Source organism: Artemia sp. Qi Xiang Cuo, chromosome 7 (genome assembly GCF_049724085.1).
Source record: "Artemia sp. Qi Xiang Cuo chromosome 7, ASM4972408v1, whole genome shotgun sequence".
NCBI classification, from domain to species: Eukaryota; Metazoa; Arthropoda; class Branchiopoda; order Anostraca; family Artemiidae; genus Artemia; species Artemia sp. Qi Xiang Cuo.
Window position 1 is genome coordinate 26,342,777 of NC_142800.1, and position 27,218 is coordinate 26,369,994.

General features: G+C 36.6%; 1 protein-coding gene across 1 annotated transcript in view; it reads left to right on the plus strand.

The window, feature by feature from the left end:
• The first annotated feature begins 1,112 nt into the window (after window positions 1–1,112).
• Window positions 1,113–27,218, plus strand: part of LOC148950104 (protein FAM98A) — an 86,422-nt gene continuing 60,316 nt past the window's right edge. Inside the window, exon 1 of the mRNA XM_089091449.1 lies at window positions 1,113–1,250. Within this exon, the coding sequence (XP_088947575.1) occupies window positions 1,213–1,250 (38 nt within the window). The 5' untranslated portion in view covers window positions 1,113–1,212. The remainder of the gene's footprint in view (window positions 1,251–27,218) is intronic.

Here is a 27,218-nt window from a genome sequence, read left to right on the forward strand (position 1 = left end):
CGTTACCACAAACTGTTTGATCGTGGTATGCATGCAATAAACCGTGTGAGTAAAGAACAATTTACCTTTTTGGTTTTAAATATTTTTTGTTTTCAGTGAAGCACTTGTCAATTTTAGGACGGCATACGTGGAGGGTTTGCTATTTTTGTTCTTTCACAGAGCTCCTTTTTCTTTTGACCTATACTTATGTGTAGATTAACTGATATACCGATTGTATTTCTTATTTGTTTTATCCTTAACAGCGCTATAATAGGGTTATAATGGCGTTCGCTATTTTTGGGCGACTTTGGGCTATTTTTGGGCTAGTGATTGCTCCTGTTTGGGCTATACGTTATGCCAAAAATCTGAAAACGCTGGTGGTAATCCTGAAGCCTTGTCAACAGGGTTGCCACCGTCAGTAGGATTTCACTCGATCTAGTAAAAAAATAATCTAGTAAATTTAGAGGATCAAGTAAATTTCCCGAAATCTAGTTAAAACTAGTAAAAAGTCATGACTCATAGTAAACAAAACCTTTTTTTTTTATTTTCCATGAATTCAGGGAAAAAAAATTATCGTAAAGATATGACAATTTACAATTTTTGCTTGTCTGTTTTACAATTTACATTTTTGCTTGTCTGTCTCAGAGACGGACAAGCAGTCACCTATTTTCATAAACAGACACTTCACTTCCGGCGTCTAAAGTTCGACAAAATAAGCTTTCTGTGTATCAAATCTTACCAACCAAAAATGAAGCTATAATGACACTTGGATTTGTGATGATTGGGAATCTATTGGAATCAAAACAAAAGTCAACCACCCAAGGTGATTAGGTGAATCTCCTCAGTTTGAAAACTTTTATTGAGAAAAAAGGAGCCTGCTGAGAGAAATTAAAAGTAAGTAGAAATGTATCATTATATATATATATATATATATATATATATATATATATATATATATATATATATATATATATATATATATATATATATATATATATATATATATATATATATATATATATATATATATTTTCAATCATACTATGAAAACGAAAGAAAAAGGAAAGTAGAAAAAAAGGAAAAAAAGGAAAAAAAAAAAATTTTGAGCAAGAAGTAAAAACAGATGCGATCTAGTAAATTTTTCCTCTCCGATTTAGTAAATTCTTCCAGGTCAGGGTGGCAACCCTGCTTGTGAATTGTCTACCCCAAATCTAATGCTTGATATTTTACAGAATGGAGCAGGACATTATTGATTGCTTTCAAGAGTTCAAGTAGGTTATATGTAGTCTGGAAAATATGTATATTAAAATGCTTGTCACACAGGCTAAATGTTTAATCCCTAGAGCCAGGGTCAATATCTCTTCTGATATCCTTGCTTCTGTTAGGCTATAAAAATAAGCCTTAGACATGATCTAGGCCTAATTCAGTTTAATGTCTGTGGCAATCTTGGTCCAAGATTCATGAACTAAAAGACTGTTTTTTTTGCAGGTGGTGTCAATGGGGAAGGGGGATATGTGTCCCCTAGACATTAAAAATAATCTTGTCAAATTCCCTTTTAGGGGCTTTTTGCCAGGCTATCTTGGAAAGTAGTTGAGTCACGTGAATAAAATCCCATCAATGTATCCAGAGCCTTAATGATCTCTTGGGAAGATATTTTGAAGCATCTACCTCCATTAATCTGTGCAAAGTAAACCCTTGCTAAATAAATCTTTTGCTCAAATGAGGGATAAGAAATGTGTTTTGAGCCTCAGAACTTTGCCCAATCCCAATTTATAAGGTTTAAAGATCTGCAAATTTATTTCTTAAATTTAGGTGAAAAAAACTTGCTGTTGCCTGGCTTGGATGAGCAATGTTTGACTAGGGTAAGACACCCAGTAGTTGGACACTTTAATACTTTGAAAACTTTTTGACATTTAAACTACTCTAATTACTGTATTATACCACCTAGAAACTTAATTTTTGTATCAAAAAATTTCTGAAGAATTTCTGAACAAGTAAGTTACTAATTCAAATAGTTTCACTTGTACAGCGCCTCCTATTTTCGAATTTACTAACAAGTGACAATTCTGCCTAAACTCCAACATACAAACGGCTCATTGTAAATTAGTGATTAAAATAGTATAAAAGATTCTGTCCGAGAATAGGCAGGTGGCTGACTACTGGGTGTCTTACCCTAATAAAGTCATTGGTTCTTTATACTCTAAGCAACAAATATTGTCATTTACCTTTATATAGAAAGTGCTATAAAGTTAAACAAAAGACAATAGGCTATTGTGTTTCCTCTAAACATGGAGAATGATATAAAGTCTTCTCTATGACTTTTTAAACATCAAATTATTATAGAGAAGTATGAATAAAGTTATACAGAAAACTTTTTGGTTTTGTTGCTGCATATATGATCCACTAAATGTCATACAGAAAAAATTGTATCAGCATACCCTACTGATTCATAGAGAAAACAACAAAAAGTTATACAGATGAATTTTTGCAGCCTAAGCCTACAGGATTTCCTTAACAGGGCAGCCAAAATAGAGTCAGATAGATGACTTTTTATGTCTCCTGCTATTATAGAGCAAACATAAATAAAGTCATACAGATGACTTTTTAATATATCATTCTACTATAAAGCATTATGAATAAAGTCATACAGATGACTTTTTATACCTCCTGCGAGTACATAGAGAAAACAACAAAAAGTCATACAGATGGCTTTTTATAGCCTAGGCCTACAGGATTTCATATGTAGAGTAGCCTAAATAAAGTCATACAGATGACTTTATAATATATCATTCTACTATACAGCATAATGAATAAAGTCTTACAGATGACTTTTTATGTCTCCTGCTATTATAGAGCAAACATAAATAAAGTCATACAGATGGTTTTTTATTCCTCATACTAGTATAGAGCAAACATGAATGAAGTCCTATATATGACTTTTTATGCCTTTCTTTTATAGAGCAAAATTAAATAGTCATACAGGTGACTTTTTATACCTCCTGCGAGTACATAGAGAAAACAACAAAAAGTCATACAGATGGCTTTTTATAGCCTAGGCCTACAGGATTTCATATATAGAGCAGCCTAAATAAAGTAATACAGATGACTTTTTAATATATCATTCTACTATAGAGCATAGTGAATAAAGTCATACAGATGACTTTTTATGTCTCCTGCTTTTATAGAGTAAACATAAATAAAGTCATACAGATGGCTTTTTATGCCTCATACTATTGTAGAGCAAACATGAATGAAGTCCTACATATGACTTTTTATGCCTTTCTTTTATAGAGCAAAATTAAATAGTCATACAGATGACTTTTTATACCTCCTGCTAGTACATAGAGAAAACAAAACAAAAAGTCATAGAGATGGCTTTTTACAGTTTAGGCCTACAGGATTTCATATATAGAGCAGCCTAAATAAAGTCATACAGATGACTTTTTAATATATCATTCTACTATAAAGCCTTATGAATAAATTTATACACATGACTTTTTATGTCTCCTGCTATTATAAAGCAAACATAAATAACATCATACAGATAGCTTTTTATACCTCATACTATTATAGAGCAAACATGAATGAAGTCCTACTTATGACTTTTTCTACCTTCTGCTAGTACATAGAGAAAACAACAAATAGTCATACATATGGCTTTTTATATCCTAGGCCTACAGGATTTCATATATAGAGCAGCCTAAATAAAGTCATACAGATGACTTTTTAATATATTATTCTACTATAAAGCATAATGAATAAAGTCATACAGATGACTTTTTATGTCTCCTGCTATTATAGAGCAAACATAAATAAAGTCATACAGATGGCTTTTTATAGCTCATACTGTTATAGAGCAAACATGAATGAAGTCCTACGTATGACTTTTTATGCCTTTCTTTTATAGAGCAAACTTCAATAAAGTCATACAGATGACCTGCTAGTACATAGAGAAAACAACAAAAAGTTATACAAATGGCTTTTTATAGCATAGGCCTACATGATTTCATTTATAGAGTAGCCTAAATTAAGCCATACAGATGACTTTTTATGTCTTCTGCTATTATAGAGCAAACACAAATAAAGTCATACAGATGACTTTTAATATGTTATTCTACTATAAAGCATTATGAATAAAGTCAGACAGATGACTTTTTAATATATCATCCTACTGTAAAGCATAATAAATAAAGTCATACAGATGATTTTTTATACCTCCTGCTATTATAGAGCAAACATAAATAAAGTCATACAGATGATTTTTTATACCTCATATTAGGGACATCCACCATATGGCTAATATGGGAGTAAAGTTCATTTGTGATGCAAATGGGTGTCATATTTAGATTGAGGATGCAATTCTAGGCGTATCTTTTCGGATTCCGGGGGTGGGGGTATATATTCTGTGAATATATAGGTTCTAAGAAATTCATGAATTTCTTAGAAAAATTGGAAAAACAAGAAAAGAAGTGAAGATAAAGGCTCTCCCCCTGCAAAATGTGTTAAATAGGATTATTCTGCATATTATGGACTAAGAATTGTTTTCTGAATATGTTTCTTATGTCCAGCTGGACTCCTAGGCTTAAAATACTGGTTGGCCAGTTGGCTAAATTAAAGATTTGTATATATATACACTGTCAAATTAGCCATCTGGTGGTATCCCCTCATATTAGTATAGAGCAAACATGAATAAATTCTTACAAATGACTTTTTGTTGTTTTCTCTATATATCAGTGAGGTAATTTAATTTCTTCTCTATTACAGTTTAGTGGATCATATATTAAATAAGAAACCCTAAATGTCTTTTGTATAGCATTATTTGTACTTCTCAACAATAATTTGATGATTAAACAGTCATACAGAAGACTATATCATTCCCCATCATTTCTCTATAAATAGAAATATATAATTACAAATATACAAGGTATAAAAAGTCATTGGTAAAGCATAGCATATATTAAATATGTAACCTAACCTAGGTACCTTTTTCTCCCCCTAAACCCCCAAAACCAACAATTTAAATATTGTCAACACATTGGAAACCACGCTAAGCATTAATTAACATAAAAATACCAAGTTATTGGTAGGACTTGTTCATATTTGCTGTATAATAGTACAAGGTATAAAATGTCATCTGCATTACTTTATTCATGTTTGCTCTATAATAGTGTAAGATATAAAAAGTTATATGCATTGCTTTATCCATATTTGCTCTATAATAGTGATATATAAAAAGTCATCTGTATGGATTTAGTTTAGCTTGCTCTATAATAGATTGAGGTATAAAAAGTCATTTTTATGACTTTATTTATGTTTGCTCTATATAAGAATGAGGCATCAAGTCATCTGTACGACTTTTTATCATTCTACATAATAGGAGAAAGCAAGATATTGTCTTCTGTTTGACTTTATACTGCATTCTATATAAGAGTAAATGACAATTTTCTATTGCTCAGATATAAAGAAAATTTTTTCTATATTGTCATATGTAGGTAACCCCCTGGCTTAGAATTCCACTGTAACAAGAGGAATTGTTTTCTTTGTTCAAAAACCAAAGCTAATGAAAAAGAGCTTTAAAACTCAAAACTAAGATTATTTTTTTTGTACAGCAACTTTACCAATATTTTTGATAAAATTCTAGTTTAGCTACTTTTTGCTATCTTGGAAAAGGGGTTAAGTTAAGAAAATGAAACCTTCAGGGATGGGCCTGCAGACTAAAGTATGTAACAGGAGGGTATTTTGCAGTACCTACTGCCACCCCTTCTCTCTCTAGAGGACACTGATCTTTGATGACCTTCAGGGGTGTTGTTTGGGGATGGCAAGGGCGGGGCAGTTGCCCCCCAATAATGTGAAGAAAAAATATTATACATCCCATGCCTTTTGACTATCCAGATATGGACCCCTCTTGCCCCCCCCCCCCCAATACAAAGGCTGGAGATTCTCCTCCGATGACCTTTAAGAATTTGTGTTATAAAAGTAAAACCGTGCAAAATAGTTCTTCTGCTTAAATAAAGCACAAGAAAACTGTTTTCAGCTTCACAACTTTGCTCAATCCCAATTTATGCGGTTACAAAGATCTGCAAACACATTTCCTAAATTTAGGAAATTAACATTTATATGGCTTAAAATTCTTCTCAAATAACAGGAATTGCATTTTATGAACTAAAACTAGAGAAAAGGGAACTAATAATTGAAAATTAAGGTAAATGTTGTTTTGTTAAAATTTCAATAGGTATAGACCTGTCAAGCAGGCAAATTTTTAAGACTTGGAAATCAGAAGAGGGTTAACATGGAATCTTGGCAATACCTTCCCAGAGTTTGTTTTTGGCCCTGGATTCATTACTAAAAGTTTCATTTCCCTAACCTAACCCCTTTCCAAGATAGCAAAAAGTAGCTGAACTAGAATTTTACCATATGTTTTTCAGTATTTTCATTGAAAAAAACCTTTTTTGTGTTTTTTTGAAAAAATTGAGAGAAACATTAAAATTGGCCCTTATAGAAAAATTAGTTTTGTCCTCCCCCTTAATTATTGTGAATTGGTGCAATTGTCTGTTCAGTTCTCTAATCACAGAGCTGCTCTTAGTGCAGTGGGGGGGGGGGCAACCAGGTTGGCTGCCCCAGATATAGCCAATGGGGGATGCCCCCAGTGCACCATTTTCTTTTTTATGTTGAATGAGGAGAGAGGTTCTGCAGGCTGATTGATTTTTCCCTTGGCAACACCAACCCTAGGAATGGCTCTGTTTATTTAAGCTCTGTCTAATTAAATAGGCATCACCAAACTGCTTTGATCAGATAGCAAGGAAATGACATGTCAAATCCATTAAAATTGTGAAGTCAAAGTGAAAGTACAAAGACACCAATGTTATCACTGTAGCATCTTGACTCTTCTGGAGGAAATGCTATCTAACAAAAAGAGTGATATTACAGTACTAGATTTCTTGCTTTATTGTTTGTGGTAATGTTTATAGTTGTGTTTGTTACAAAGAAGAACTCCCCTCCCCCCTTATGGTGCCAGATATAGTCCTGGGTTGTATACTAAACTATAGATAGCCTAGACCTAATCCTTGTAATATAATTTTTCCTATATAATATGCAGCATATATCAGTTAATTACATTTTTATCTTTTTTTTCCATTTTCAATCATATTTTCAAACCATTTTTAATAATAAAATTTCATTTAATTGCATCAGAATCTACTTTATCAGATTTGTCAAATGATGTTATTTGCACTTACATTGTTATTTATATTTATAATCAATTGAGAAATCGCAGGGACTCTTTTTGCTACCTTTTTCATGCTAAGCCACTTTTGTAGAGAAATAGTCATTTTTCACAAGCTCTCCAAGCAAGAACCCAGATATATCTGACTGACATGGTATGTTGTTTGCTTGTAACAATTAAATTTTAAATAGTAAAAAACCCTGGTCTCTGGAGTCCTTTTTGTGTTTTCTGTTTAATTTTGGCCTGTCTTACAGTATTTAAAGGCAAGTTAAAGAACAAATATTTCACTTATTTAACTGGCTTAGGTTTCTATTGAGGGGGACCAATCAAACTTTAAGAGTTAAGGTTGTTTGTGTCTCCAGAAATTATATTTCATTGTCAGCCTAGATTTGACATTCAGCATGTACAACTAGTTGCTTTGGTTACTCATAAACTATAAAGCAGTATGAGCCTTGGGTTTCGGAGGTATTATTTCCCCCCTTCAGAATTGGTTATGAGGTCTGTCAACTAATCAGATATTATCTGATATTTCTTTATGATTTGTTGTAATGTTGATGACTATTCTGTGCAGACACTTTTCCTTTAATTTAATTTTTTGGATTTCAAAATACACCATCAATGAATATCACTCAAAGAACACACTTCTAAAAGGTTGTATAATTATAAAATTTACTTGGTTTTCCCATGCATGATGAATATTAGCACTTTAACCTTGAAATTGCTTGCAAGCAATGCTACTATACAATCTGAAGGGTGAAGTCCATTAAAACAAAAATTGAATTAAGAAAAGGGTTGATGCAAGGTGGATAGAATGAAGAAAGCAGGACATGCAAGGGAGGAATAGAAGGAAAAATATACAAATAAACAAAAGCTCACATCATAGCCACACTACAATAATGACTTCATTGTTAGGGGGAAGTAACTTCCTCCAGAAATTTTTAAGTCCTTAATAATGTTAAATGATAGCTTAATTATCCTTAACTTGCACTTCAGAGCAAAATTAGGGTCCATACTGAACCAGGTGTACTTTGTGTTGAAGTTGGTAAATTTTCACCCACTTGGTAACAGGGACCACAAGTTAAGTAAAGCCTGTGATGACCATTCTCCAGTAGTTTAAAGATGACACCACTGCACAACAGCAATTTGAGATAGAGTATGTGAGATTGTTGGGTATGATAAGCAGCATCAACTTCCCAGTAAGATACTTTTCTATAAATTTGGCATCAGTGGGTAAGTGAATGGGATGTGGAGCCTCACTGAAATTTTCATGACTTGTGATTCCTTTTCTTTTCAAGTCTGGGCTTAAAGGATGCAGCTGTGGCTGAAATAACTGTTTCAGCTTGAATACTGTTCCAGTTGTTGAGAGCACACTTGGGAAGAAATGTTGCCACTTTTGTGTATTAACAGGATGTTTTGACAGCTTATTTGTGTGGCCTCTTGTATATTGCTGGCTTGAATCTTTGGTAAAGAGGGGTTATTTGGTTTTGCATTAAGTGATGTTTTTTTTTTCCTATGTGTCTCTTTAAACTCAGCTATACTCATTGGGCAGAAGTAGTGTAAACTCATAGAAATAGAATTGCAATAAGATCTTTTATAGTCTCATGTGTTGTGTCTGCAAAATTTCAGAAATATGTTTTTCAAAAGGCACATTTTTTCATTTTTAGTAAAACAGTCACAAGAAAAACTCCTTCCACCAATATTTAATTTTTCCTTTTTTTTAACCAAAATTTGCGAGCCATTGTGCTTATCAACTTTTGATTGTATAGGAATAAAACAAGACTTATATATTATAATTCATTTCTGGTTGAGGCTAGACCCACTTTGTAATAAGCTCAAAATGCTGGAGTTAGAGGGAAGTCCCAGGACATAGGAGACCTAAGTCCTCAGATGGACCTAGGTTTCCCTTAATTGTCTACAAGAATTGATGAGCATTGAAATAATCTAGTCAGCATTTTGAATACAACAGAAAATCTCAAATTTCTGGCAATGCCAAAACAAGTTGAAGCTAGTTTTTATTTTTCTAATGGGGCTATGCCAGTGAGTGTAGTTTTTTAGGCCATTTTAGATTCTAATGAATGAAAGAAAAAGAACAGGTGAAATGTCCTTCAACCATTGACTTGCAGTTGTCGATGGCATAAAGATCTTTGTAGGACAGGATACTAATAATAAGGATTTTTTTACTTGCCATCAACAAAAGACTAGCAGAAAAAAAAAAATAAAAAAGAAGAAATCACACCAAGAAAAAGAAACACTTATTATTATAGAAGAAAAACATCATCCATGTAGTGTTGGTTTTATCACTGACTTCTCATAAATTCTTGACCACTGTTTAATTGGGTTTGCAATACCAAACTTTTTGAGATGGGAATTTGGGTGCTGCTTATGAATAAACTGTTTAAATCAAGTCTAAAAAAGATACACTCTCATGGCTATGGTCCAAACAAGATATCTTTTAGTCAGTCAGCTAGTTATAAAAAGAACCATGTAAGGTGTTTGATTATAACATCATTTTGTTATCATTTATTGTTAGATACAGTCAACCCAAGAGAATTATATCAAGAAGTACAAAAATTACAAGCTTATTTGTCAGAACATTCCAGTTACAATTGCTAGAAGCACAAACAAAGCTTCAAGAAGAATGCTCTGATCTAGAGGGAACTGGTACCTGTTTTGGAACTTTCACAGCCATGTCTCTAGGAAGTTGAGATCTAATAAAGACAAACAGAGGTGGGAAAAAGCTCTTGTACATGAGATGGAGAAGGAGGATTGAGCCAACTTTCAGTGACAGTTTCCCCCAATGGACAAAAAGAAGATCAAATTCTAATACTTGTAGTTAAAAAGAGTGAGGCAGCAGGAAACCTCCATAGGGGATTTGTAGTGATCCGTTCTGAACCCATTCAATCTATTACTTTCTTCTTTTTCCAGAACAAAATGAGAAACAGGGCATGCGCATTCTAACAGCAGGGAGACAAACACGTAGAAGATTAATTTTAGTTTATCCTTTGGAACCTGGAATTTCTTTACTATTTTCAGCATTTGGATTGCAATGTTTGAAAATTTTACAGTCAATCTTGTATTTTCATGCCAAGTTGGATAAGAAGAGACAACTACTCCTGGTAGATTGGTGCTTAGTTCTATCAGTGTAAATTAATTGAGGAATTGTTGGATTGACTGAATAGTCTCTACTGTATCTACTCTACCAACAAGTTTCAAGTCATCTCCCTAGAGGCTTACTTAGTTGTCAAGGAGTGTAGGCACACCATTTGTGTATACATTGAATGGGGTAGCCCTAAGACTACACCTTGGGGTACTTCACTTCCAACTTCAGCCACTCCAGAGAAGAATGTCTTTTCTCCCTTATCAAATATTCTAACTGTGTTTTTTGATTTGTTAAAAGTTGTGCCACCAATTCAACTACATCCTCACTCCAATGGCTTGCAGCTTAACTTGGAGTCTTTCATAGCAAACTTTGTCAAAAGTTTTTTCCAAGTCCAGTTGTATGATGTCAACTGGAAACCATGTAAATCCTCAGGTCCTATCAACTTATTTGGGTTCAACTCCTTCAGTATTTCAAGTATTTTAGTCTATCCTAGTGACTGAAATTGAGGATATAGGACTTGTAATATTATAGGCAGGGGGGTCTGGGAGGAAACATTATTAGGTGGATAAATACAGAGGTAAATTGAGGCCTCTGTAAAATGCAGAGGCCTTATCATAGGCAGTAAAGAACGATGTGGGCACAATGTGTTTTTTTTTCTTCAGTCGGCCACTTCGTATTGAAGGAGTTGTCGTAGAAACTTCGAAAAGGGCTCATTCAATTGGAAATTGGAGTGGCTAGTGCCCTTTTTAATAGTCGAAAGTGATTCTAGAGCAACTAGCCCCCCCCCCCTTCCCACGCCCATCATTCCCCCAAACACATCCAATCAAAATTTTGAGATAGCCATTTTGTTCACCGTAGTTGATTTCCAGATAGAAAATATGTTGTTGAGGAGGACACTCCCCCACAACCCTCGGGGCAATGGTTTTAAGTTTTGCCCTGAGGGCATATAAGAACAACGTTGGCACAATGCACTATGTATTATTTTTTTTCCTTTAGTGCAGGGCACTTCATATGGAAGGGGTTGTTGTAGAAACTTCAAAAGGGGCTCATTCGATTGGAAATTGAGAGTTCTAGTGCCCTTTTTAATAGTCGAAAGGGATTAGAGGGCACCTAGCCCCCCCCTCCCCTCCGCACATCAGTTCCCCCAAGGTCTCAAAACAAACCGTTGAGAGAGCGTTTTTGCTCAGCGTAGTTGCTTTACAGTCAAAAAATATGTTTTTGACACGGACACACCCCCAAAACCCACAAAACAAGGGCTGTACGAGACGCCCTTATAGCTTTTAAGGTTTTTATATTTAGAATTTATATATAATCTTCATGCAAGGCAAAAACGCTTGGACATTCTCTGGGCGAGTGAATTTGTAAATATTTGAATGGGCGAGGCCGGTCCCTAGCCCCCCCCCCACGCCCCTCAGTTCCCCAATTCCATCCAATCAAAATTTTGAGGTACCTTTTTGTTCAGTGTAGTTGCTTTCCAGATAGAAAATATGCTTTTGAGGAGGACACTCCCCCACAACCCTCGGGGCAAGGGTTTTAAGTTATGCCCTGAGGGCGTATAAGAACAATATTGGCACAATGTACTAATTTTTTTTTTTTTGCTTCAGACCTTGGCACTTCATATGGAAGGGGTCGTTGTAGAAACTTCATAAGGGGCTCATTCGTTTGGAAATTGAGAGTTTTAGTGCCCTTTTTAATAGTCGAAAGTGATTGGAGGGCAACTGGCCCCCCCACGCCCATCATTCCACCAAACAGCCTCCAATCAAAATTTTGAGATAGCCATATTGTTCAGCGTAGTTGATTTCCAGATAGAAAATATGTTTTTGAGGAGGACTCCCCCCACAACCCTCAGGGCAAGGGTTTTAATTTATTCCCTCGGGGCATATAAGGTTTTTATAGAACGGGTTGTCGTAGAAACTTCAAAATAGGCTCATTCGATTGGAAATTCGAAGGGCTAGTACCCTTTTTAATAGTCGAAAGTGATTGGAGGCCGACTAGGCCCCCCACACCCATCTTTCCCCAAACACATCCAATCAAAATTTTGAGATTGCCATTTTGTTCAGCGTAGTTGATTTCCTAATAGATAATATGTTTTTGCGGAGGACACTCCTCCACAACCCTCAGAGCAAGGTTTTAAAGTTATGCCTTGGGGGCACATAAGGTTTTTAAAGAAGGTGTTGTCGTAGAAACTTCAAAATAGGCTCATTCGATTGGAAATTCCCAGGGCTAGTGCCCTTTTTAATAGTCGAAAGTGATTGGAGGGCAACCCCCCCCCAACGCCCATCATTCTTCCAAACACATCCAATAAAAATTTTGAGATAGCTATTTTGTTCAGCATAGTTGATTTCCTAATAGAAAATATATTTTTGAGGAGGACACTCCCCACCAACCCTCAGGGCAAGGATTATAAGTTATTCCCTGGGGGTATATAAGGTTTTTATTGAAATCTTTGACGTAGAAACTTAAAAAAGGGCTCATTCGATTTGAAATTCAAAGGGATAGTACCCTTTTCAATGGTCGAAATTGATTTGGGGGCAACTAACCCCCCTCTCACGCCCACCTTTTCCCTAAACACATCCAATCAAAATTTTTAAATAGCCATTTTATTCAAAGTAGTTGAAAGTTCTGAAAATTTTGTCTTTTAGGATGATAACCCCCTCAGAGCCCTCAGTGCAATGGTTGTAAGTTATGCCCTGGGGCATATAAAGTTTTTAATGAAAGCCTTGTCATAGACACTTCAAAAGGGCTCATTCAATTGGAAATTAAAAGGGCTAGTGGCTTTTTTAATAGTTGAAAGTGATTTGATAGCAACTAACGCCCCTCTCACGCCCACCATTTTCTAAAACACATCCAATCAAAATTTTGAGATATCCATTTTGTTCAACGTAGTTGAACGTTCTGGAAATAAGGTCTTTTAGGATGATAACCCCCTCAGAGCCCTCAGTACAAAGGTTGGAAGTTATCCCCTGTGGGCATATAAAGTTTATATAGAAAGATGTTGTATAAATCATATGCGGCGCGATCGCGCTAGTAGAGGAGGGGGTCCGACTCGTGACGGGAGTCCTTATATGGGCATAGAATACTGACGGGAGTCCATATATGGGCATAGAGTCATTAGGGAGAATGATTGCGTAATGGGGTCAATGACCTCTTTCACCAGGTGTGTTTTTGGCACGCCCTCAGCGAATGTCAATGTTGTTGTTATTGTTTCCGAGGCAAAATGTCAAGGTCAATGTTGTTGTTGTTTTGAACAGAGTCATTAGAGAGAACACGTGGTTAATGGGGTCAATGTTGTTGTCGTTCGAAGCAAAGTTAATGACACTTCCTTCCTGTTCGAGGCGGATGTTATGATCCAGAAATAGTATTTGTTATTGTTATTCGAACCAGATGTTATGAGATTCCGGGAAACAGTTAATGACACTTCCTTCCTGTTCGAGGCAGATGTTATGATCCGGAAACAGTATTTGTTATTGTTGTTTCCAAGCCAAATGTTACGAGTTCCCGGGACCCAGTTAATCAATGTATGGCAGATGACGTCAAGTTAATTAATGTTTTTGCATTTCCAAAGATAAAAATCCCCAAGAAACAATTAAATCACAGATGATTTCATGATTGATTGATTGACATGGAAGGGGAATTAATTGGAGTTCTAACAAGAGAATTGATTCACTGGCAGATGTTTTGATCTTAGTGTAGGGAAAGGTTTCAAAATAATTTGTAATGCATTAGTGCAGAGATGCCAACCAAAAGGAACATGCTGAAATTCTGTTTGGAGATAATTTTGGCGAAACCGTTTTAGCTATTTTATGGAATTATTTCGGCGAAACAGCTAGAGTCATTATAAAATATGATTTTTGAAGAGATTTTGAAAGAAGTTTTAAGTGTGGTTGTTATAATACACAAGTTTCAATTGAACAGTGTTGTGAGGTCCTCTACCCCAACCCAAAGGGCCCCGATTGCTCTAACCCAACCCCAAAGGGTTCCAATCCCCCTACCCCAACCCCGAAGGAAGCCCCCGGTCCTCAAAGGCCCCCCAACCTCCCAAAGGCCCACCACCGGTCCCCAAATGTCCCCCAGGCCCCCAACTGTCCTCCCTGGTCCTCAAAGGTCCCCCAAGCTCCCAATGGGCCACCGGCGCCCCCAAAGGCCCACCCCAGACCCACAGCGGCCAACCCCGGGCCCCCCCAAGGCCCATCGAGTTCCCCAAAGACCCACAGGGTCCCAAAGGCCCTCCACCGGTCCCCAAATGTCCCCCAGGCTCCCAACTGGCCCCCGGACCCCCAAAGGCCCTCACCCGGCCTCCAAAGGTCCACCGGGCTCCCAAAGGACCAATCGGTCCTCAAGTGCCCCCCAGACCCCCAAAGGCCCTCCCGGTGCCCCAAAGGCCCTCCCCCGGCCCCCAATGGTTCCCCGGGCGCCCAAAGGACCTAACGGCACGCAACGGCCCCCCACACCCCCCCACGCCCGGCCCGGGCCCCCCCAGGGCCCCCAGACCCCAAAAAGGCCCTCCCGGTGCCCCAAAGGTCCTCCTCCGGTCCCCAAAGGCCCATCGAGCTCCCAAAGGACCAACGGGGTCCCAAAGGCCCTCCACCGGTCCCCAACGGGCCCCCAGGCACCCACAGGCCCTCCCGGTGCCCCCACGCTCCGCCCCCGGTCCCCAACGGCCCCTCGCGCTCCCACAGGCCCAACGGGGCCCCAAAGGTCCACCACCGGTCCCCAAAGGCCCATCGAGCTCCTAACGGACCACCGGGGTCCCAAAGGCCCTCCACCGGTCCCCAAAAGTCCCCCCGGCCCCCACAGGCCCGCCCCCGGCCCCCAACTGCCCCCCTAGCTCCCAAAGGATCACCGGCGCCCCCAACTGCCCCCCAAGCTCCCAAAGGATCACCGGCGCCCCCAAAGGCCCACCCAGACCCCCCAAGGCCATCCCCGGGCTCCACAAAGGAATTATTTACTGACCTTCAGTTGTTGTGATTTTAAAAGTTCTGCTTTTGTTTTCTAAAATCATCGCCTAAAATGCCTCAAACTGTTTCCCCCAAAGAGACACATACACAGAGACACACACACAGAGACACAAACAGAGACAAACACACACACACACACACACACACACACACACACACACACACACACACAGGTTATGGTTTACCTTGTCACAGTTACATTTTCTTGATTTTTCAAAGTTCATTTTGAATTTCTTTCGTTGAAATGCAAGAGTTGGAATATTTCAGCAGTGTTTGGTTGTGGTTTACCTTGTCACAGTTACATTTTCTTGATTTTTCAAAGTTCATTTTGAATCTCTTTCGTTGAAATGCAAGAGTTGGAACATTTCAGTAGTGTTTGGTTGTGGTTTAACTTGTCACAGTTACATTTTCTTGATTTTTCAAAGTTCATTTTGAATTTCTTTTGTTGAAATGCAAGAGTTGGAATATTTAAGTAGCGTTCGGTTGTGGTTTAACTTGTCACAGTTACATTTTCTTGATTTTTTAAAGTTCATTTTGAATTTCTTTTGTTGAAATGCAAGAGTTGGAATATTTTAGTAGTGTTTGGCTGTGGATTACCTTGTCCCATTTACATTTTCTTGATTTTTCAAAGTTCATGTTGAATTTCATTCATTGAAATGCAAGAGTTGGAATACTTCAGTAGAGTTTGGTTGTGGATTAACTTGTCACAATTACATTTTATTGATTTTTCAAAGTTCATTTGAATTTCTAACGTTGAAATGCAAGAGTTGGAATATTTAAGTAGTGTTTGGTTGTGGTTTACCTTGTCACAGTTATATTTTCTTGAGTTTTCAAAGTTCGTTTTGAATTTCTTTCGTTGAAATGCAAGAGTTGGAATATTTCAGTAGTGTTTGGTCGTGGTTTACCTTGTCACAGTTACATTTTCTTGATTTTTCAAAGTTCATTTTGAATTTCCTTTGTTGAAATGCATGAGTTGGAATATTTCAGTAGCGGTCGGTTATGGTTTAAATTGTCACAGTTAAATTTTCTTTATTTTTCAAAGTTCATTTTTAATTTCTTTGTTGAAATGCAAGAGTTGGAATATTTCAGTAGTGTTTGGTTGTGGTTTACCTTGTCACAGTTACATTTTCTTGATTTTTCAAAGTTCATTTTGAATTTCTTTCGTTGAAAAGAAATAGTTGTAAAATTTAATTGTTTTTTGGATGTGTTTTAACTTTTCACAGTTACATTTTATTGATTTTTCAAAGTTCATTTGAATTTCTTTCATTTAAATGAAAGAGTTGGTATATTTCAGAAGTGTTTGGTTGTGGTTTACCTTGTCACAGTTACATTTTCTTGATTTTTCAAAGCTCATTTTGAATTTCTTTCGTTGAAATGCAATAGTTGGAATATTTCAGTAGTGTTTGGTTATGGTTTACCTTGTCACAGTTACATTTTCTTGATTTTTCAAAGTTCATTGTGAATTTCTTTCGTTGAAATGCAAGAGTTGGACTATTTCAGTAGTGTTTGGTTGTGGTTTACCTTGTCACAGTTACATTTTCATGATTTTTCAAAGATCATTTTGAATTTCTTTCGTTGAAAAGCAAGAGTTGGAATATTTCAATAGTGTTTGCTTATGGTTTACCTTGTCACAGTTACATTTTCTTGATTTTTCAAAGTTCATTTTGAATTTCTTTCCTTGAAAAGCAAGAGTTGGACTATTTCAGTAGTGTTTGTGGGTGGTTTACCTTGTCCCAGTTACATTTTCTTGATTTTTCAAAGTTCATTTTGAATTTCTTTCGTTGAAATGCAAGAGTTGGAATATTTCAGTGTTGTTTGGTTATGGTTTACCTTGTCACAGTTACATTTTAACGATTTTTCAAAGTTTATTTTGAATTTCTTTCTTTGAAGTGCAAGAGTTTGACAATTTAAGTAGTGTATGGTCGTGGTTTACCTTGTCACAATTACATTTCTTTATTTTTCACAGTTCATTGTGTATTTCTTTCATTGTAATAAAAGAGGTGGAATATTTTAGTTGTTTTTGGTGTTTGTTTAAAATGTCACAGTTACATTTTCTTGATTTTTCAAAATTCATGTTGAATTGCATTCGTTGAAATGCAAGAGTTGGAATATTTCATTAGTGTTTGGTTATGGCTTACCTTGTCACAGTTACATTTTCTTGATTTTTCAAAGTTCATTTTGAATTTCTTTCGTTGAAATGCAAGAGCTGGAATATTTCAGTAGTGTATGGTCATGGTATACCTTGTCACAGTTACATTTTCGTGATTTGTCAAAGTTCATTTTGAATTTCTTTCATTGAAATGCAAGAGTTGGAATATTTCAGTAGCGGTTGGTTGTGGTTTACATTTTCAAAGGTACATTTTCCTGATTTTTCATTTTTCATTTTGAGTTTCATTTGTTGAAATTCACGAGTTGGAATATTTCAGTAGTGTTTAGTTGTGGTTTACCTTGTCAAAGTTACATTTTCTTGATTTTTCAAAGTTCATTTTGAATTTCTTTCGTTGAAATGCAAGAGTTGGAATATTTCACTAGTGTTTGGTTGTTGTTTACCTTGTCACAATTACATTTTCTAGATTTTTCAAAGTTCATTTTTGAATTTCTTTCGTTGAAAAGCAAGAGTTGGAATATTTCAGTAGTGTTTGCTTGTGGTTTACCTTGTCACAGTTACATTTCTTGATTTTTCAAAGTTCATTTGTATTTATTTAGTTGAAATGCAAGAGTTGGAATATTTCAGCAGTGTTTGGTTGTGGTTTAATTTGTCACAGTTACATTTTCTTTATTTTTCAAAGTTCATTTTGAATTTCTTTCGTTGAAATACATGAGTTGGAATATTTCAGTAGTGTTTGGTTGTGGTTTACCTTGTCACAGTTACATTTTCTTGATTTTTAAAAGTTAATTTTGAATTTCTTTCATTGAAATGCAAGAGTTGGAATATTTCATTAGTGTTTGGTTGTGGTTTACCTTGTCACAGTTACATTTTCTTGATTTTTCAAAGTTCATTTTGAATTTCTTTCGTTGAAAAGCAAGAGTTGGAATATTTCAGTAGTGTTTGCTGGTGGTTTACCTTGTCAAAGTTAAATTTTGTTGATTTTTTATATTTTCATTTGAATTTCTTTCATTTTAAATGAAAGAGTTGGAATATTTCAGAAGTGTTTGGTTGTGGTTTACCTTGTAACAGTTAAATTTTATTGACTTTTCAAAGTTAATTTTGAATTTCCTTCGTTGAAATGCAATAGTTTGAATATTTCAATTGTGTTTTGATGTGGTTTACCTAGTCAAAGTTACATTTCGTGATTTTTAAAAGTTCATTTTGAGTTTCTGTCATTGAAATACAATATTTGTAATATTTAAGTAGTGTATAGTTAATGTTCAAATAGTCACAGTTACAGTTTATTGATTTTTCAAAGCCCATTATGAATTTATTTCGATGAAATTAAAGAGTTGGAATATTTCAGTAGTGTTTGCTTATGGTTTACCTTGTCACAGTTACATTTTCATGATTTTTCAAAGTTCATTTTGAATTTCTTTCGTTGAAATGCAAGAGTTGGAATATTTCAGTAGTGTTTGGTTATGGTTTACATTGTCACAGTTACATTTTCTTGATTTTTCAAAGTTCATTTAGAATTTCTTTAGTTGAAATGCAAGAGTTGGACTATTTCAGTGGTGTTTGGTTATGGTTTACCTTTTCACAGTTACATTTTCTTGATTTTCCAATGATCATTTTGAATTTATTTCGTTGAAAAGCAAGAGTTGGAATATTTCAGTAGTGTTTGCTTATGTTTTACCTTGTCACAGTTGCATTTTCTTGATTTTTAAAAGTTAATTTGAATTTCTTTTATTGAAATGAAAGAGTTGGAATATTTCAGTAGTGTTTGGTTATGGTTTACCTTCTCACAGTTACATTTTCTTGATTTTTAAAATTTCATTTCGAATTTCTTTCGTTGAAATGCAAGAGTTGGAATATTTCAGTGATGTTTGGTTATGGTTTACCTTATCACAGTTACATTTTCTTGATTTTCAAATTCATTTTGAATTTATTTCGTTGAAATGCAAGAGTTGGAATATTTAACTAGTGTTTGTTTCTGGTTTACCATGCCACAGTTACACACATGTATGCACTTATCTACACACACACACACATATATACATACACACACACACATACACACACACACACACACACACACACACACACACACACATACACACACAGATACATACACACACATATACACATACATACACAAACACACAAAACTACAGAAACATACATCCACACACACAAGACCTTTTAAGTTAGGTTAGGTTAGCCCATGTACGCTTCACTTATGTTAGCTTAGGTTAGGTGAGAGACAGGCACAAAGTTAGGGTTCGGAGTAGGTTAGGTTCGATTCGAGTAAGTTAGGTTAGGTTAAGATAGGTTACGCTAGGTTAGCCTAAGTAAGCGCGCATATAGGTTAGGTTAGGTTGGATTAAGTTAGGTTAGGTTAGATTAAGTTAGGTTAGGTTAAGTTAGGATAGGATAGATTAAGTTAGGTTAGGCTAAGTTAGGATAGGCTAGGTTAGCCTACGTACGCGCGCGTACGTAGGCTAACCTAGCCTAACCTAACTTAGCCTAACCTAACTTAATCTAACCTATCCTAACTTAACCTAACCTAACTTAATCTAACCTAACCTAACTTAACCTAACCTAACTTAATCAAACCTAACCTAACCTATATGTGAGCTTACGTATGATAACCTATCCTAACCTAACTTAACCTAACCTAACTTAATCTAACCTAACCTAACCTAAACATACACCTAACTTTTTGCCTGTCTCTCACCTAACCTAAGCGAACCTAAGTGAAGCGTACATGGGCTAACCTCACATAACTTAAACTGCCGTGTGTTTGTGTATGTGTGTGTGTGTATGTGTGTGTGTATGTGTGTGTGTGTGTGTGTGTAAGTGTGTATGCATGTGTGTGAGTATGTGTGCGTGTGTGTGTGTGTATGTGTTTGTTTGTGTATGCGTGTATGTGTGTGTGTGTGTGTGTACATATATGTATACATTCGTTTAAATGTGGCATTTTACGCCAGAACCAAACGCGACTTAAATATTTAAAAAATTGCTTGACCAATAAAGAAATTCAAAATGGATTTTAAAAGCATGGCAATTTACCAAATATAAGTTCAATCAAAAACTTAAATCCGTGAAAAATTCCAGAACTTGCATTACAACAAAAGAAATTCGAGCTGAACTTAGTAATATCAAGATAATGTACCTCTTGTACTGTAAAAAATAACCAACCACTACAGAAATATTCCAACTCTTGCATTTCAACGAAAGAAATTCAAATGAACTTTGAAAAGTCAAGAAAATGCAACTGTGACAAGGTAAACCATAAGCAAACACTACTGAAATATTCCAACTCTTGCTTTTCAACGAAAGAAATTCAAAATGAGCATTGAAAAATCAAGAAAATTTAACTGTGATAAGGTACACCATAACCAAACACCACTGAAATAGTCCAACTGTTGCATTTCAGCGAAAGAAATTCAAAATGAACTTTGAAAAATCAAGAAAATGTAACTGTGACAATGTAAACCATAACCAAACACTACTGAAATATTCCAACTCTTGCATTTCAACGAAATAAATTCAAAATGATCTTTGAAAAATCATGAAAATGTAACTTTGACAAGGTAAACCATAATCAAACACTACTGAAATATTCCAACTCTTGCAATTCAACGATAGAAATTAAAAATGGGCATTTAAAAATCAAGAAAATGTAACTCTGTTAATGTAAACCAAAAAAATTCACTACTTATATAGTCCAACTCTTGCATTTCAATGAAAGAAATTCAAAATGAACTTTGAAAAATCAAGAAAATGTAACTGTGACAATGTAAACCACGACCAAACACTACTGAAATATTCCAACTATTGCATATCAACTAAACAAATTCAAAATGAACTTTGAAAAATCAAGAAAATTTAACTGTTAAAAGGTAAACCACAACCAAACACTACTGAAATATTCCAACTCTTGCATTTCAAATGAAATAAATTCAATTAAATTAGAAAAAATCAAGATAATGTATCTTTGACAAGGTAAACCACAAGCAAACACTACTGAAATATTCCAACTCTTGCTTTTCAACGAAAGAAATTCAAAATAAACTTTGAAAAATATAGAAAATTTAACTTTTACAAGGTAAACCACAACCAAACACTATTGAAATATTCAAACTCTTGCATTTCAACAAAAGAAATTCAAAATGAACTTTGAAAACTCAAGAAAATGTAAGTGTGACAAGGTAAACCAAAACAAAACACTACTGAAATATTCCAACTCTTGCATTTCAACGATAGAAATTCAAAATGAACTTTGAAAAATCAAGAAAATGTAGCTGTGACAAGGTAAACCACAACCAAACACTGCTTAAATATTCCAACTCTTTCATTTAAAAGAAAGAAATTAAAAAGAAATTTTAAAAATCAAGAAATGTAACTGTGACAAGGTAAACCACAACCAAACACTACTGAAATATTCCAACTCTTGCTTTTCAACGAAAGAAATTCAAGAATTAACATTGAAAAATCTATAATATGTAATTTTGACAAGGTAAACCACAACCAAACACTATTGAAATATTCCAACTCTTGCATTTCAACGAAAGAAATTCAAAATGAACTTTGAAAAATCAAGAAAATGTAACTTTGACAAGGTAAACCACAACCAACCACTACTGAAATATTCCAACTATTGCATTTCAACGAAAGAAATTCAAAATGAAATTTGAAAAATCAAGAAAATGTAACTGTGACAATGTAAACCACAACCAACCTCTACTGAAATATTCCAACTCTTGCATTTCAAAGAAATAAATTCAAAATGAACTTTGAAAAATCATGAAAATGTAACTGTGACAAGGTAAACCATGACCATACACTACTGAAATATTCCAGCTCTTGCATTTCAACGAAAGAAATTCAAAATGAACTTTGAAAAATCAAGAAAATGTAACTGTGACAAGTTAAACCAAAACCAAACACTAATGAAATATTCCAACTCTTGCATTTCAACGAATGCAATTCAAAATCAATTTTTAAAAATCAGGATAATTTAACTGTTACATTGTACACCAAAAAAAAACAAAACTGAAATATTCCAACTCTTGTATTTAAATGAAAGAAATTCAAAATGAACTTTGAAAAATCAAGAAAATGTAACTGTGACAAGGTAAACCACAACCAAACACTACTGAAATAGTCCAACTCTTGCACTTCAACGAAAGAAATTCAAAATGAACTTTGAAAAATCGGGAAAATGTAACTGTGACAAGGTAAACCATAACCAAACACCACTGAAATATTCCAACTCTTGCATTTCAACGAAAGAAATTCAAAATGAACTTTGAAAAATCAAGAAAATGTAACTGTGACAAGGTAAACCACACCCAAACACTACTGAAATATTCCAACTCTTGCTTTTCAAGGAAAGAAATTCAAAATGAACTTTGAAAAATCAAGAAAATTTAACTGTGACAAGGTAAACCATAAGCAAACACTATTGAAATATTCCAACTCTTGCTTTTCAACGAAAAAATTCAAAATGAACTTTGAAAAATCAAGAAAATGTAACTGTGACAAGGTATACCACAACCAAACACCACCGAAATATTCCAACTATTGCATTTCAATGATTGAAATTCAACATGAACTTAGAAAAATAAAGAAAATGTAACTGTGACAAGGTAAACAATAACCAAACACTACTGAAATATTAAAACTATTGCATTTCAAAGAAAGAAATTCAAAATGAACTTTGAAAAATCAAGAAAATGTAACTGTGACAAGTTAAACCACAACCAAACACTTCTGAAATATTCCAACTCTTGCATTTAAATTAAATAAATTCAAATTAACTTTTAAAAATCAAGAAAATGTAACTGTGACAAGGTAATCCACATCCAAACACTACTGAAATATTCCAACTCTTGCTTTTCAACTAAAGAAATTCAAAATGAACTTTGAAAAATCAAGAAAATGTAACTGTGACAAGGTAAACCACAAGCAAACACTACTGAAATATTCCAACTTTTGCATTTCAACAAAGAAATTCAAAATTAACATTGCAAAATCAAGAAAATTTAACTGTGACAAGTTAAACCACAACCGAACTCTACTGAAATATTCCAACTCATGCATTTCAACAAATGAAATTCAAAATGAACTTTGAAAAATCAAGAAAATGTAACTGTGACAAGGTAAACCACGACCAAACACTACTGAAATATTCCAACTCTTGCATTTCAACGAAAAAAATTCAAAATGAACTTTGAAAAATCATGAAAATTTAACTGTGACGAGGTAAACCACAACCAAACACTACTGAAATATTCCAACTCTTGCATTTCAACGATAGAAATTCAAATGGACTTTGAAAAATCAAGAAAATGTAATTGTGTCAAGTTAAAACACAACCGAACTCTACTGAAATATTCCAACTCTTGCATTTCAACGAATGAAATTCAAAATGAACTTTGAAAAATCAAGAAAATGTAACTGTGACAAGGTAAACCACAACCAAACACTACTGAAATATTCCAACTCTTGCATTTCAACGAAATAAATTCAAAATGAACTTTGAAAAATCAAGAAAATGTAACTTGGAAAAGGTAAACCACAGCCGAACGATACTTAAATATTCCAACTCTTTCATTTCAACAAAAGAAATTCAAAATGAACTTTGAAAAATCAAGAAAATGTAATTGTGAAAAGTTAAATCCAAACCACTAACTACTGAAATGTTACAACTCTAGCACTTCAATGAAAGAGATTCAAAATGAACTTTGAAAAATCAAGAAAATGTAACTGTGACAAGTTAAACCACAACCAAACACTTCTGAAATATTCCAACTCTTGCATTTCAACGAAAGAAATTCAAAATGAACTTTGAAAAATCAAGAAAATGTAACTGTGACAAGGTAAACCATAACCTGTGTGTGTCTCTGTGTGTGTGTGTCTCTGTGTGTGTTTCTCTGTGTGTGTGTCTCTGTGAGTGTGTCTCTGTGTGTGTGTCTCTGTGTTTGTGTCTCTGTGTGTTTGTCTCTGTTTGTGTCTCTGTGTGCGTGTCTCTGTGTATGTGTCTCTTTGGGTGAAACAGTTTGAGGCATTTTAGGCTATGATTTTAGAAAACAAAAGCAGAACTTTTAAAATCACAACAACTGATGGTCATTAAATAATTCCTTTGTGGGGCCGGGGGATGGCCTTTGGGGGTGTGGGTGGGCCTTTGGGGGCGCCGGTGATCCTTTGGGAGCTTGGGGGGCAGTTGGGGGCGCCGGTGATCCTTTGGGAGCTTGGGGGGCAGTTGGGGGCCGGGGGAGGGCCGGTGGGTGCCGGGGGGCCGTTTGGGGACCGGTGGAGGGCCTTGGGGACCCCGTTGGTCCTTTGGGAGCTCGATGGGCCTTTGGGGACCGGTGGAGGGCCTTTGGGACCCCGTTGGTCCTTTGGGAGCTCGATGGGCCTGTGGGGACCGGTGGCGGACCGGTGGGGCCCAGGGAGGGCCTGGGGGTGGCGGGGGGACAGTTGGGGCCCGCTGGAGGGCCGTTGGGACCCCGTTGGTCCTTTGGGAGCTCGATGGGCCTTTGGGGACCGGAGGAGGACCTTTGGGGCACAGGGAGGGCCGTGGTGGGGTGTGGGGGCCCTGTGGGGGCCCGGGCCGGGCGTTTGGGGGTCTGGGAGGCCGTTGAGTGCCGTTAGGTCCTTTGGGCGCCGGGGGGACCTTGGGGGGCCGGGGGCGGCCCTGGGGGGCCCCGGGAGGGCGTGGGGGGGTCGGGGGGGCACTTGCGGACCGATTGGTCCTTTGGGAGCCCGGTGGACCTTTGGGGGCCGGGTGAGGGCCTTTGGGGGTCCGGGGGGCCAGTTGGGAGCCTGGGGGACATTTGGGGACCGGTGGAGGGCCTTTGGGACCCTGTTGGTCTTTGGGGAACTCGATGGGCCTTTGGGGGGCCCGGGGATGGCCGTTGAGGGTCTGGGGTGGGCCTTTGGGGGCGCCGGTGGCCCCTTGGGAGCTTGGGGGACCTTTGAGGACCAGGGAGGACAGTTGGGGGCCTGGGGGACCTTTGGGGACCGGTGGCGGGCCTTTGGGAGGTTGGGGGGCCTTTGAGGACCGGGGGCTTCCTTCGGGGTTGGGGTAGGGGCATCGGAACCCTTTTGGATTGGGGTAGAGCACTCGGGGCCCTTTGGGTTGGGGTAGAGGACCTAACAACACTGTGCAATTGACACTTGTGTATTATAATAACCACGCTCAAAACTCCTTTCAAAATCTCTTCAAAAATCATATTTTATAATGTCTCTAGCTGTTTCACCGAAATAATTCCATAAAATAGCTAAAACGGTTTCGCCAAAATTATCCCCAAACGGAATTTCAGCATGTTCCTTTTGTTTGGCATCTCTGCGCTAATGCATTTCAAATTATTTGGAAACCTTTTCCTACGCTAAGATCAAAACATCTGCCAGTGAATCAATTCTCTTTTTAGAACTCCAATTAATTCCCCTTCCATGTCAATCAATCAATCATGACATCATCTGTGATTTAATTGTTTCTTGGGGATTTTTATCTTTGGAAATGCAAAAACATTAATTAACTTGACGTCATCTGTCATACATTGATTAACTGGATCCCGGGAACTCGTAACATTTGGCTTGGAAACAACAATAACAAATACTGTTTCCGGGTCATAACATCTGCCTCGAACAGGAAGGAAGTGTCATTAACTGTTTCCGGGAATCTCATAACATCTGGCTCGAATAACAATAACAAATACTATTTCTGGATCATAACATCCGCCTCAAACAGGAAGGAAGTGTCATTAACTTTGCTTTGAAAGACAACAACATTGACCCCATTAACCACGTGTTCTCTCTGATGACTCTGTTCAAAACAACAACAACATTGACCTTGACATTTTGCCTCGGAAACAATAACAACAACATTGGCATTCGCTGAGGGCATGCCAAAAACACACCTGGTGAAAGAGGTCATTGACCCCATTACGCAATCATTCTCCCTAATGACTCTATGCCCATATATGGACTCCCGTCAGTATTCTATGCCCATATAAGGACTCCCGTCACGAGTCGGACCCCCTCCTCTACTCGCGCTGCCTAAGTAAAGAACGGGGACACTCGAGAACGAGACAAGAGACTGGGACTAAGTAAAGAGGAGGACACTCCCCCACAACCATGAGAGCAAGGGGTTTAAGTTATGCCCTGGGGGCATATAAGAACGATGTTGGAGCAATGTATTATTTATTAATGTTTTCCTTTAGAGCGGGGCACTTCGTATCGAAGAAGTTCTCATAGAAACTTCGAAAAGTCCTCATTCAATTGGAAATTGGAGTGGCTTGTGCCCTTTTTAATAGTCGAAACTATTCGAAAGTAATAGGAAGGTGACTAACACCCCTTCCACGCCCATCATTTCCTGAAACATATCCAATCAAAACTTTGATAGCCATTTTGTTCAGCGTAGTTGATTTCCAGATAGAAATTATGTTCTTGAGGACAGTTCCCCACATCCCTTAGGGCAAGGGTTGTAAGTTTTTTCCTGGGGGCATATGAGGGTTTTTATAGAATGTGTTGTCATAGAATCTTTAAAAAAGCTCATTCGATTGGAAATTCAAAGGGCTAGTGACCTTTTTAATAGTCGAATGTGATTAGAGGGTAACTAACCCGCCTCTCACGCCCACCTTTTCCCTATACACATCCAATCAAAACCTTGAGATACCCATTTTATTCAACGTAGTTTTAAGTTCTGGAAATTAGGTCTTTTAAGATGACATCCCCCCACAGCCCTTAGGGCAAGGGTTGTAAGTTATGCCCAGGGGGCATATAAGGTTTTTATATAACGTGTTGTCGTAGGAACTTCAAAAAGGGATCATTCGATTGGAAATTGAAATGGCTAGTGCC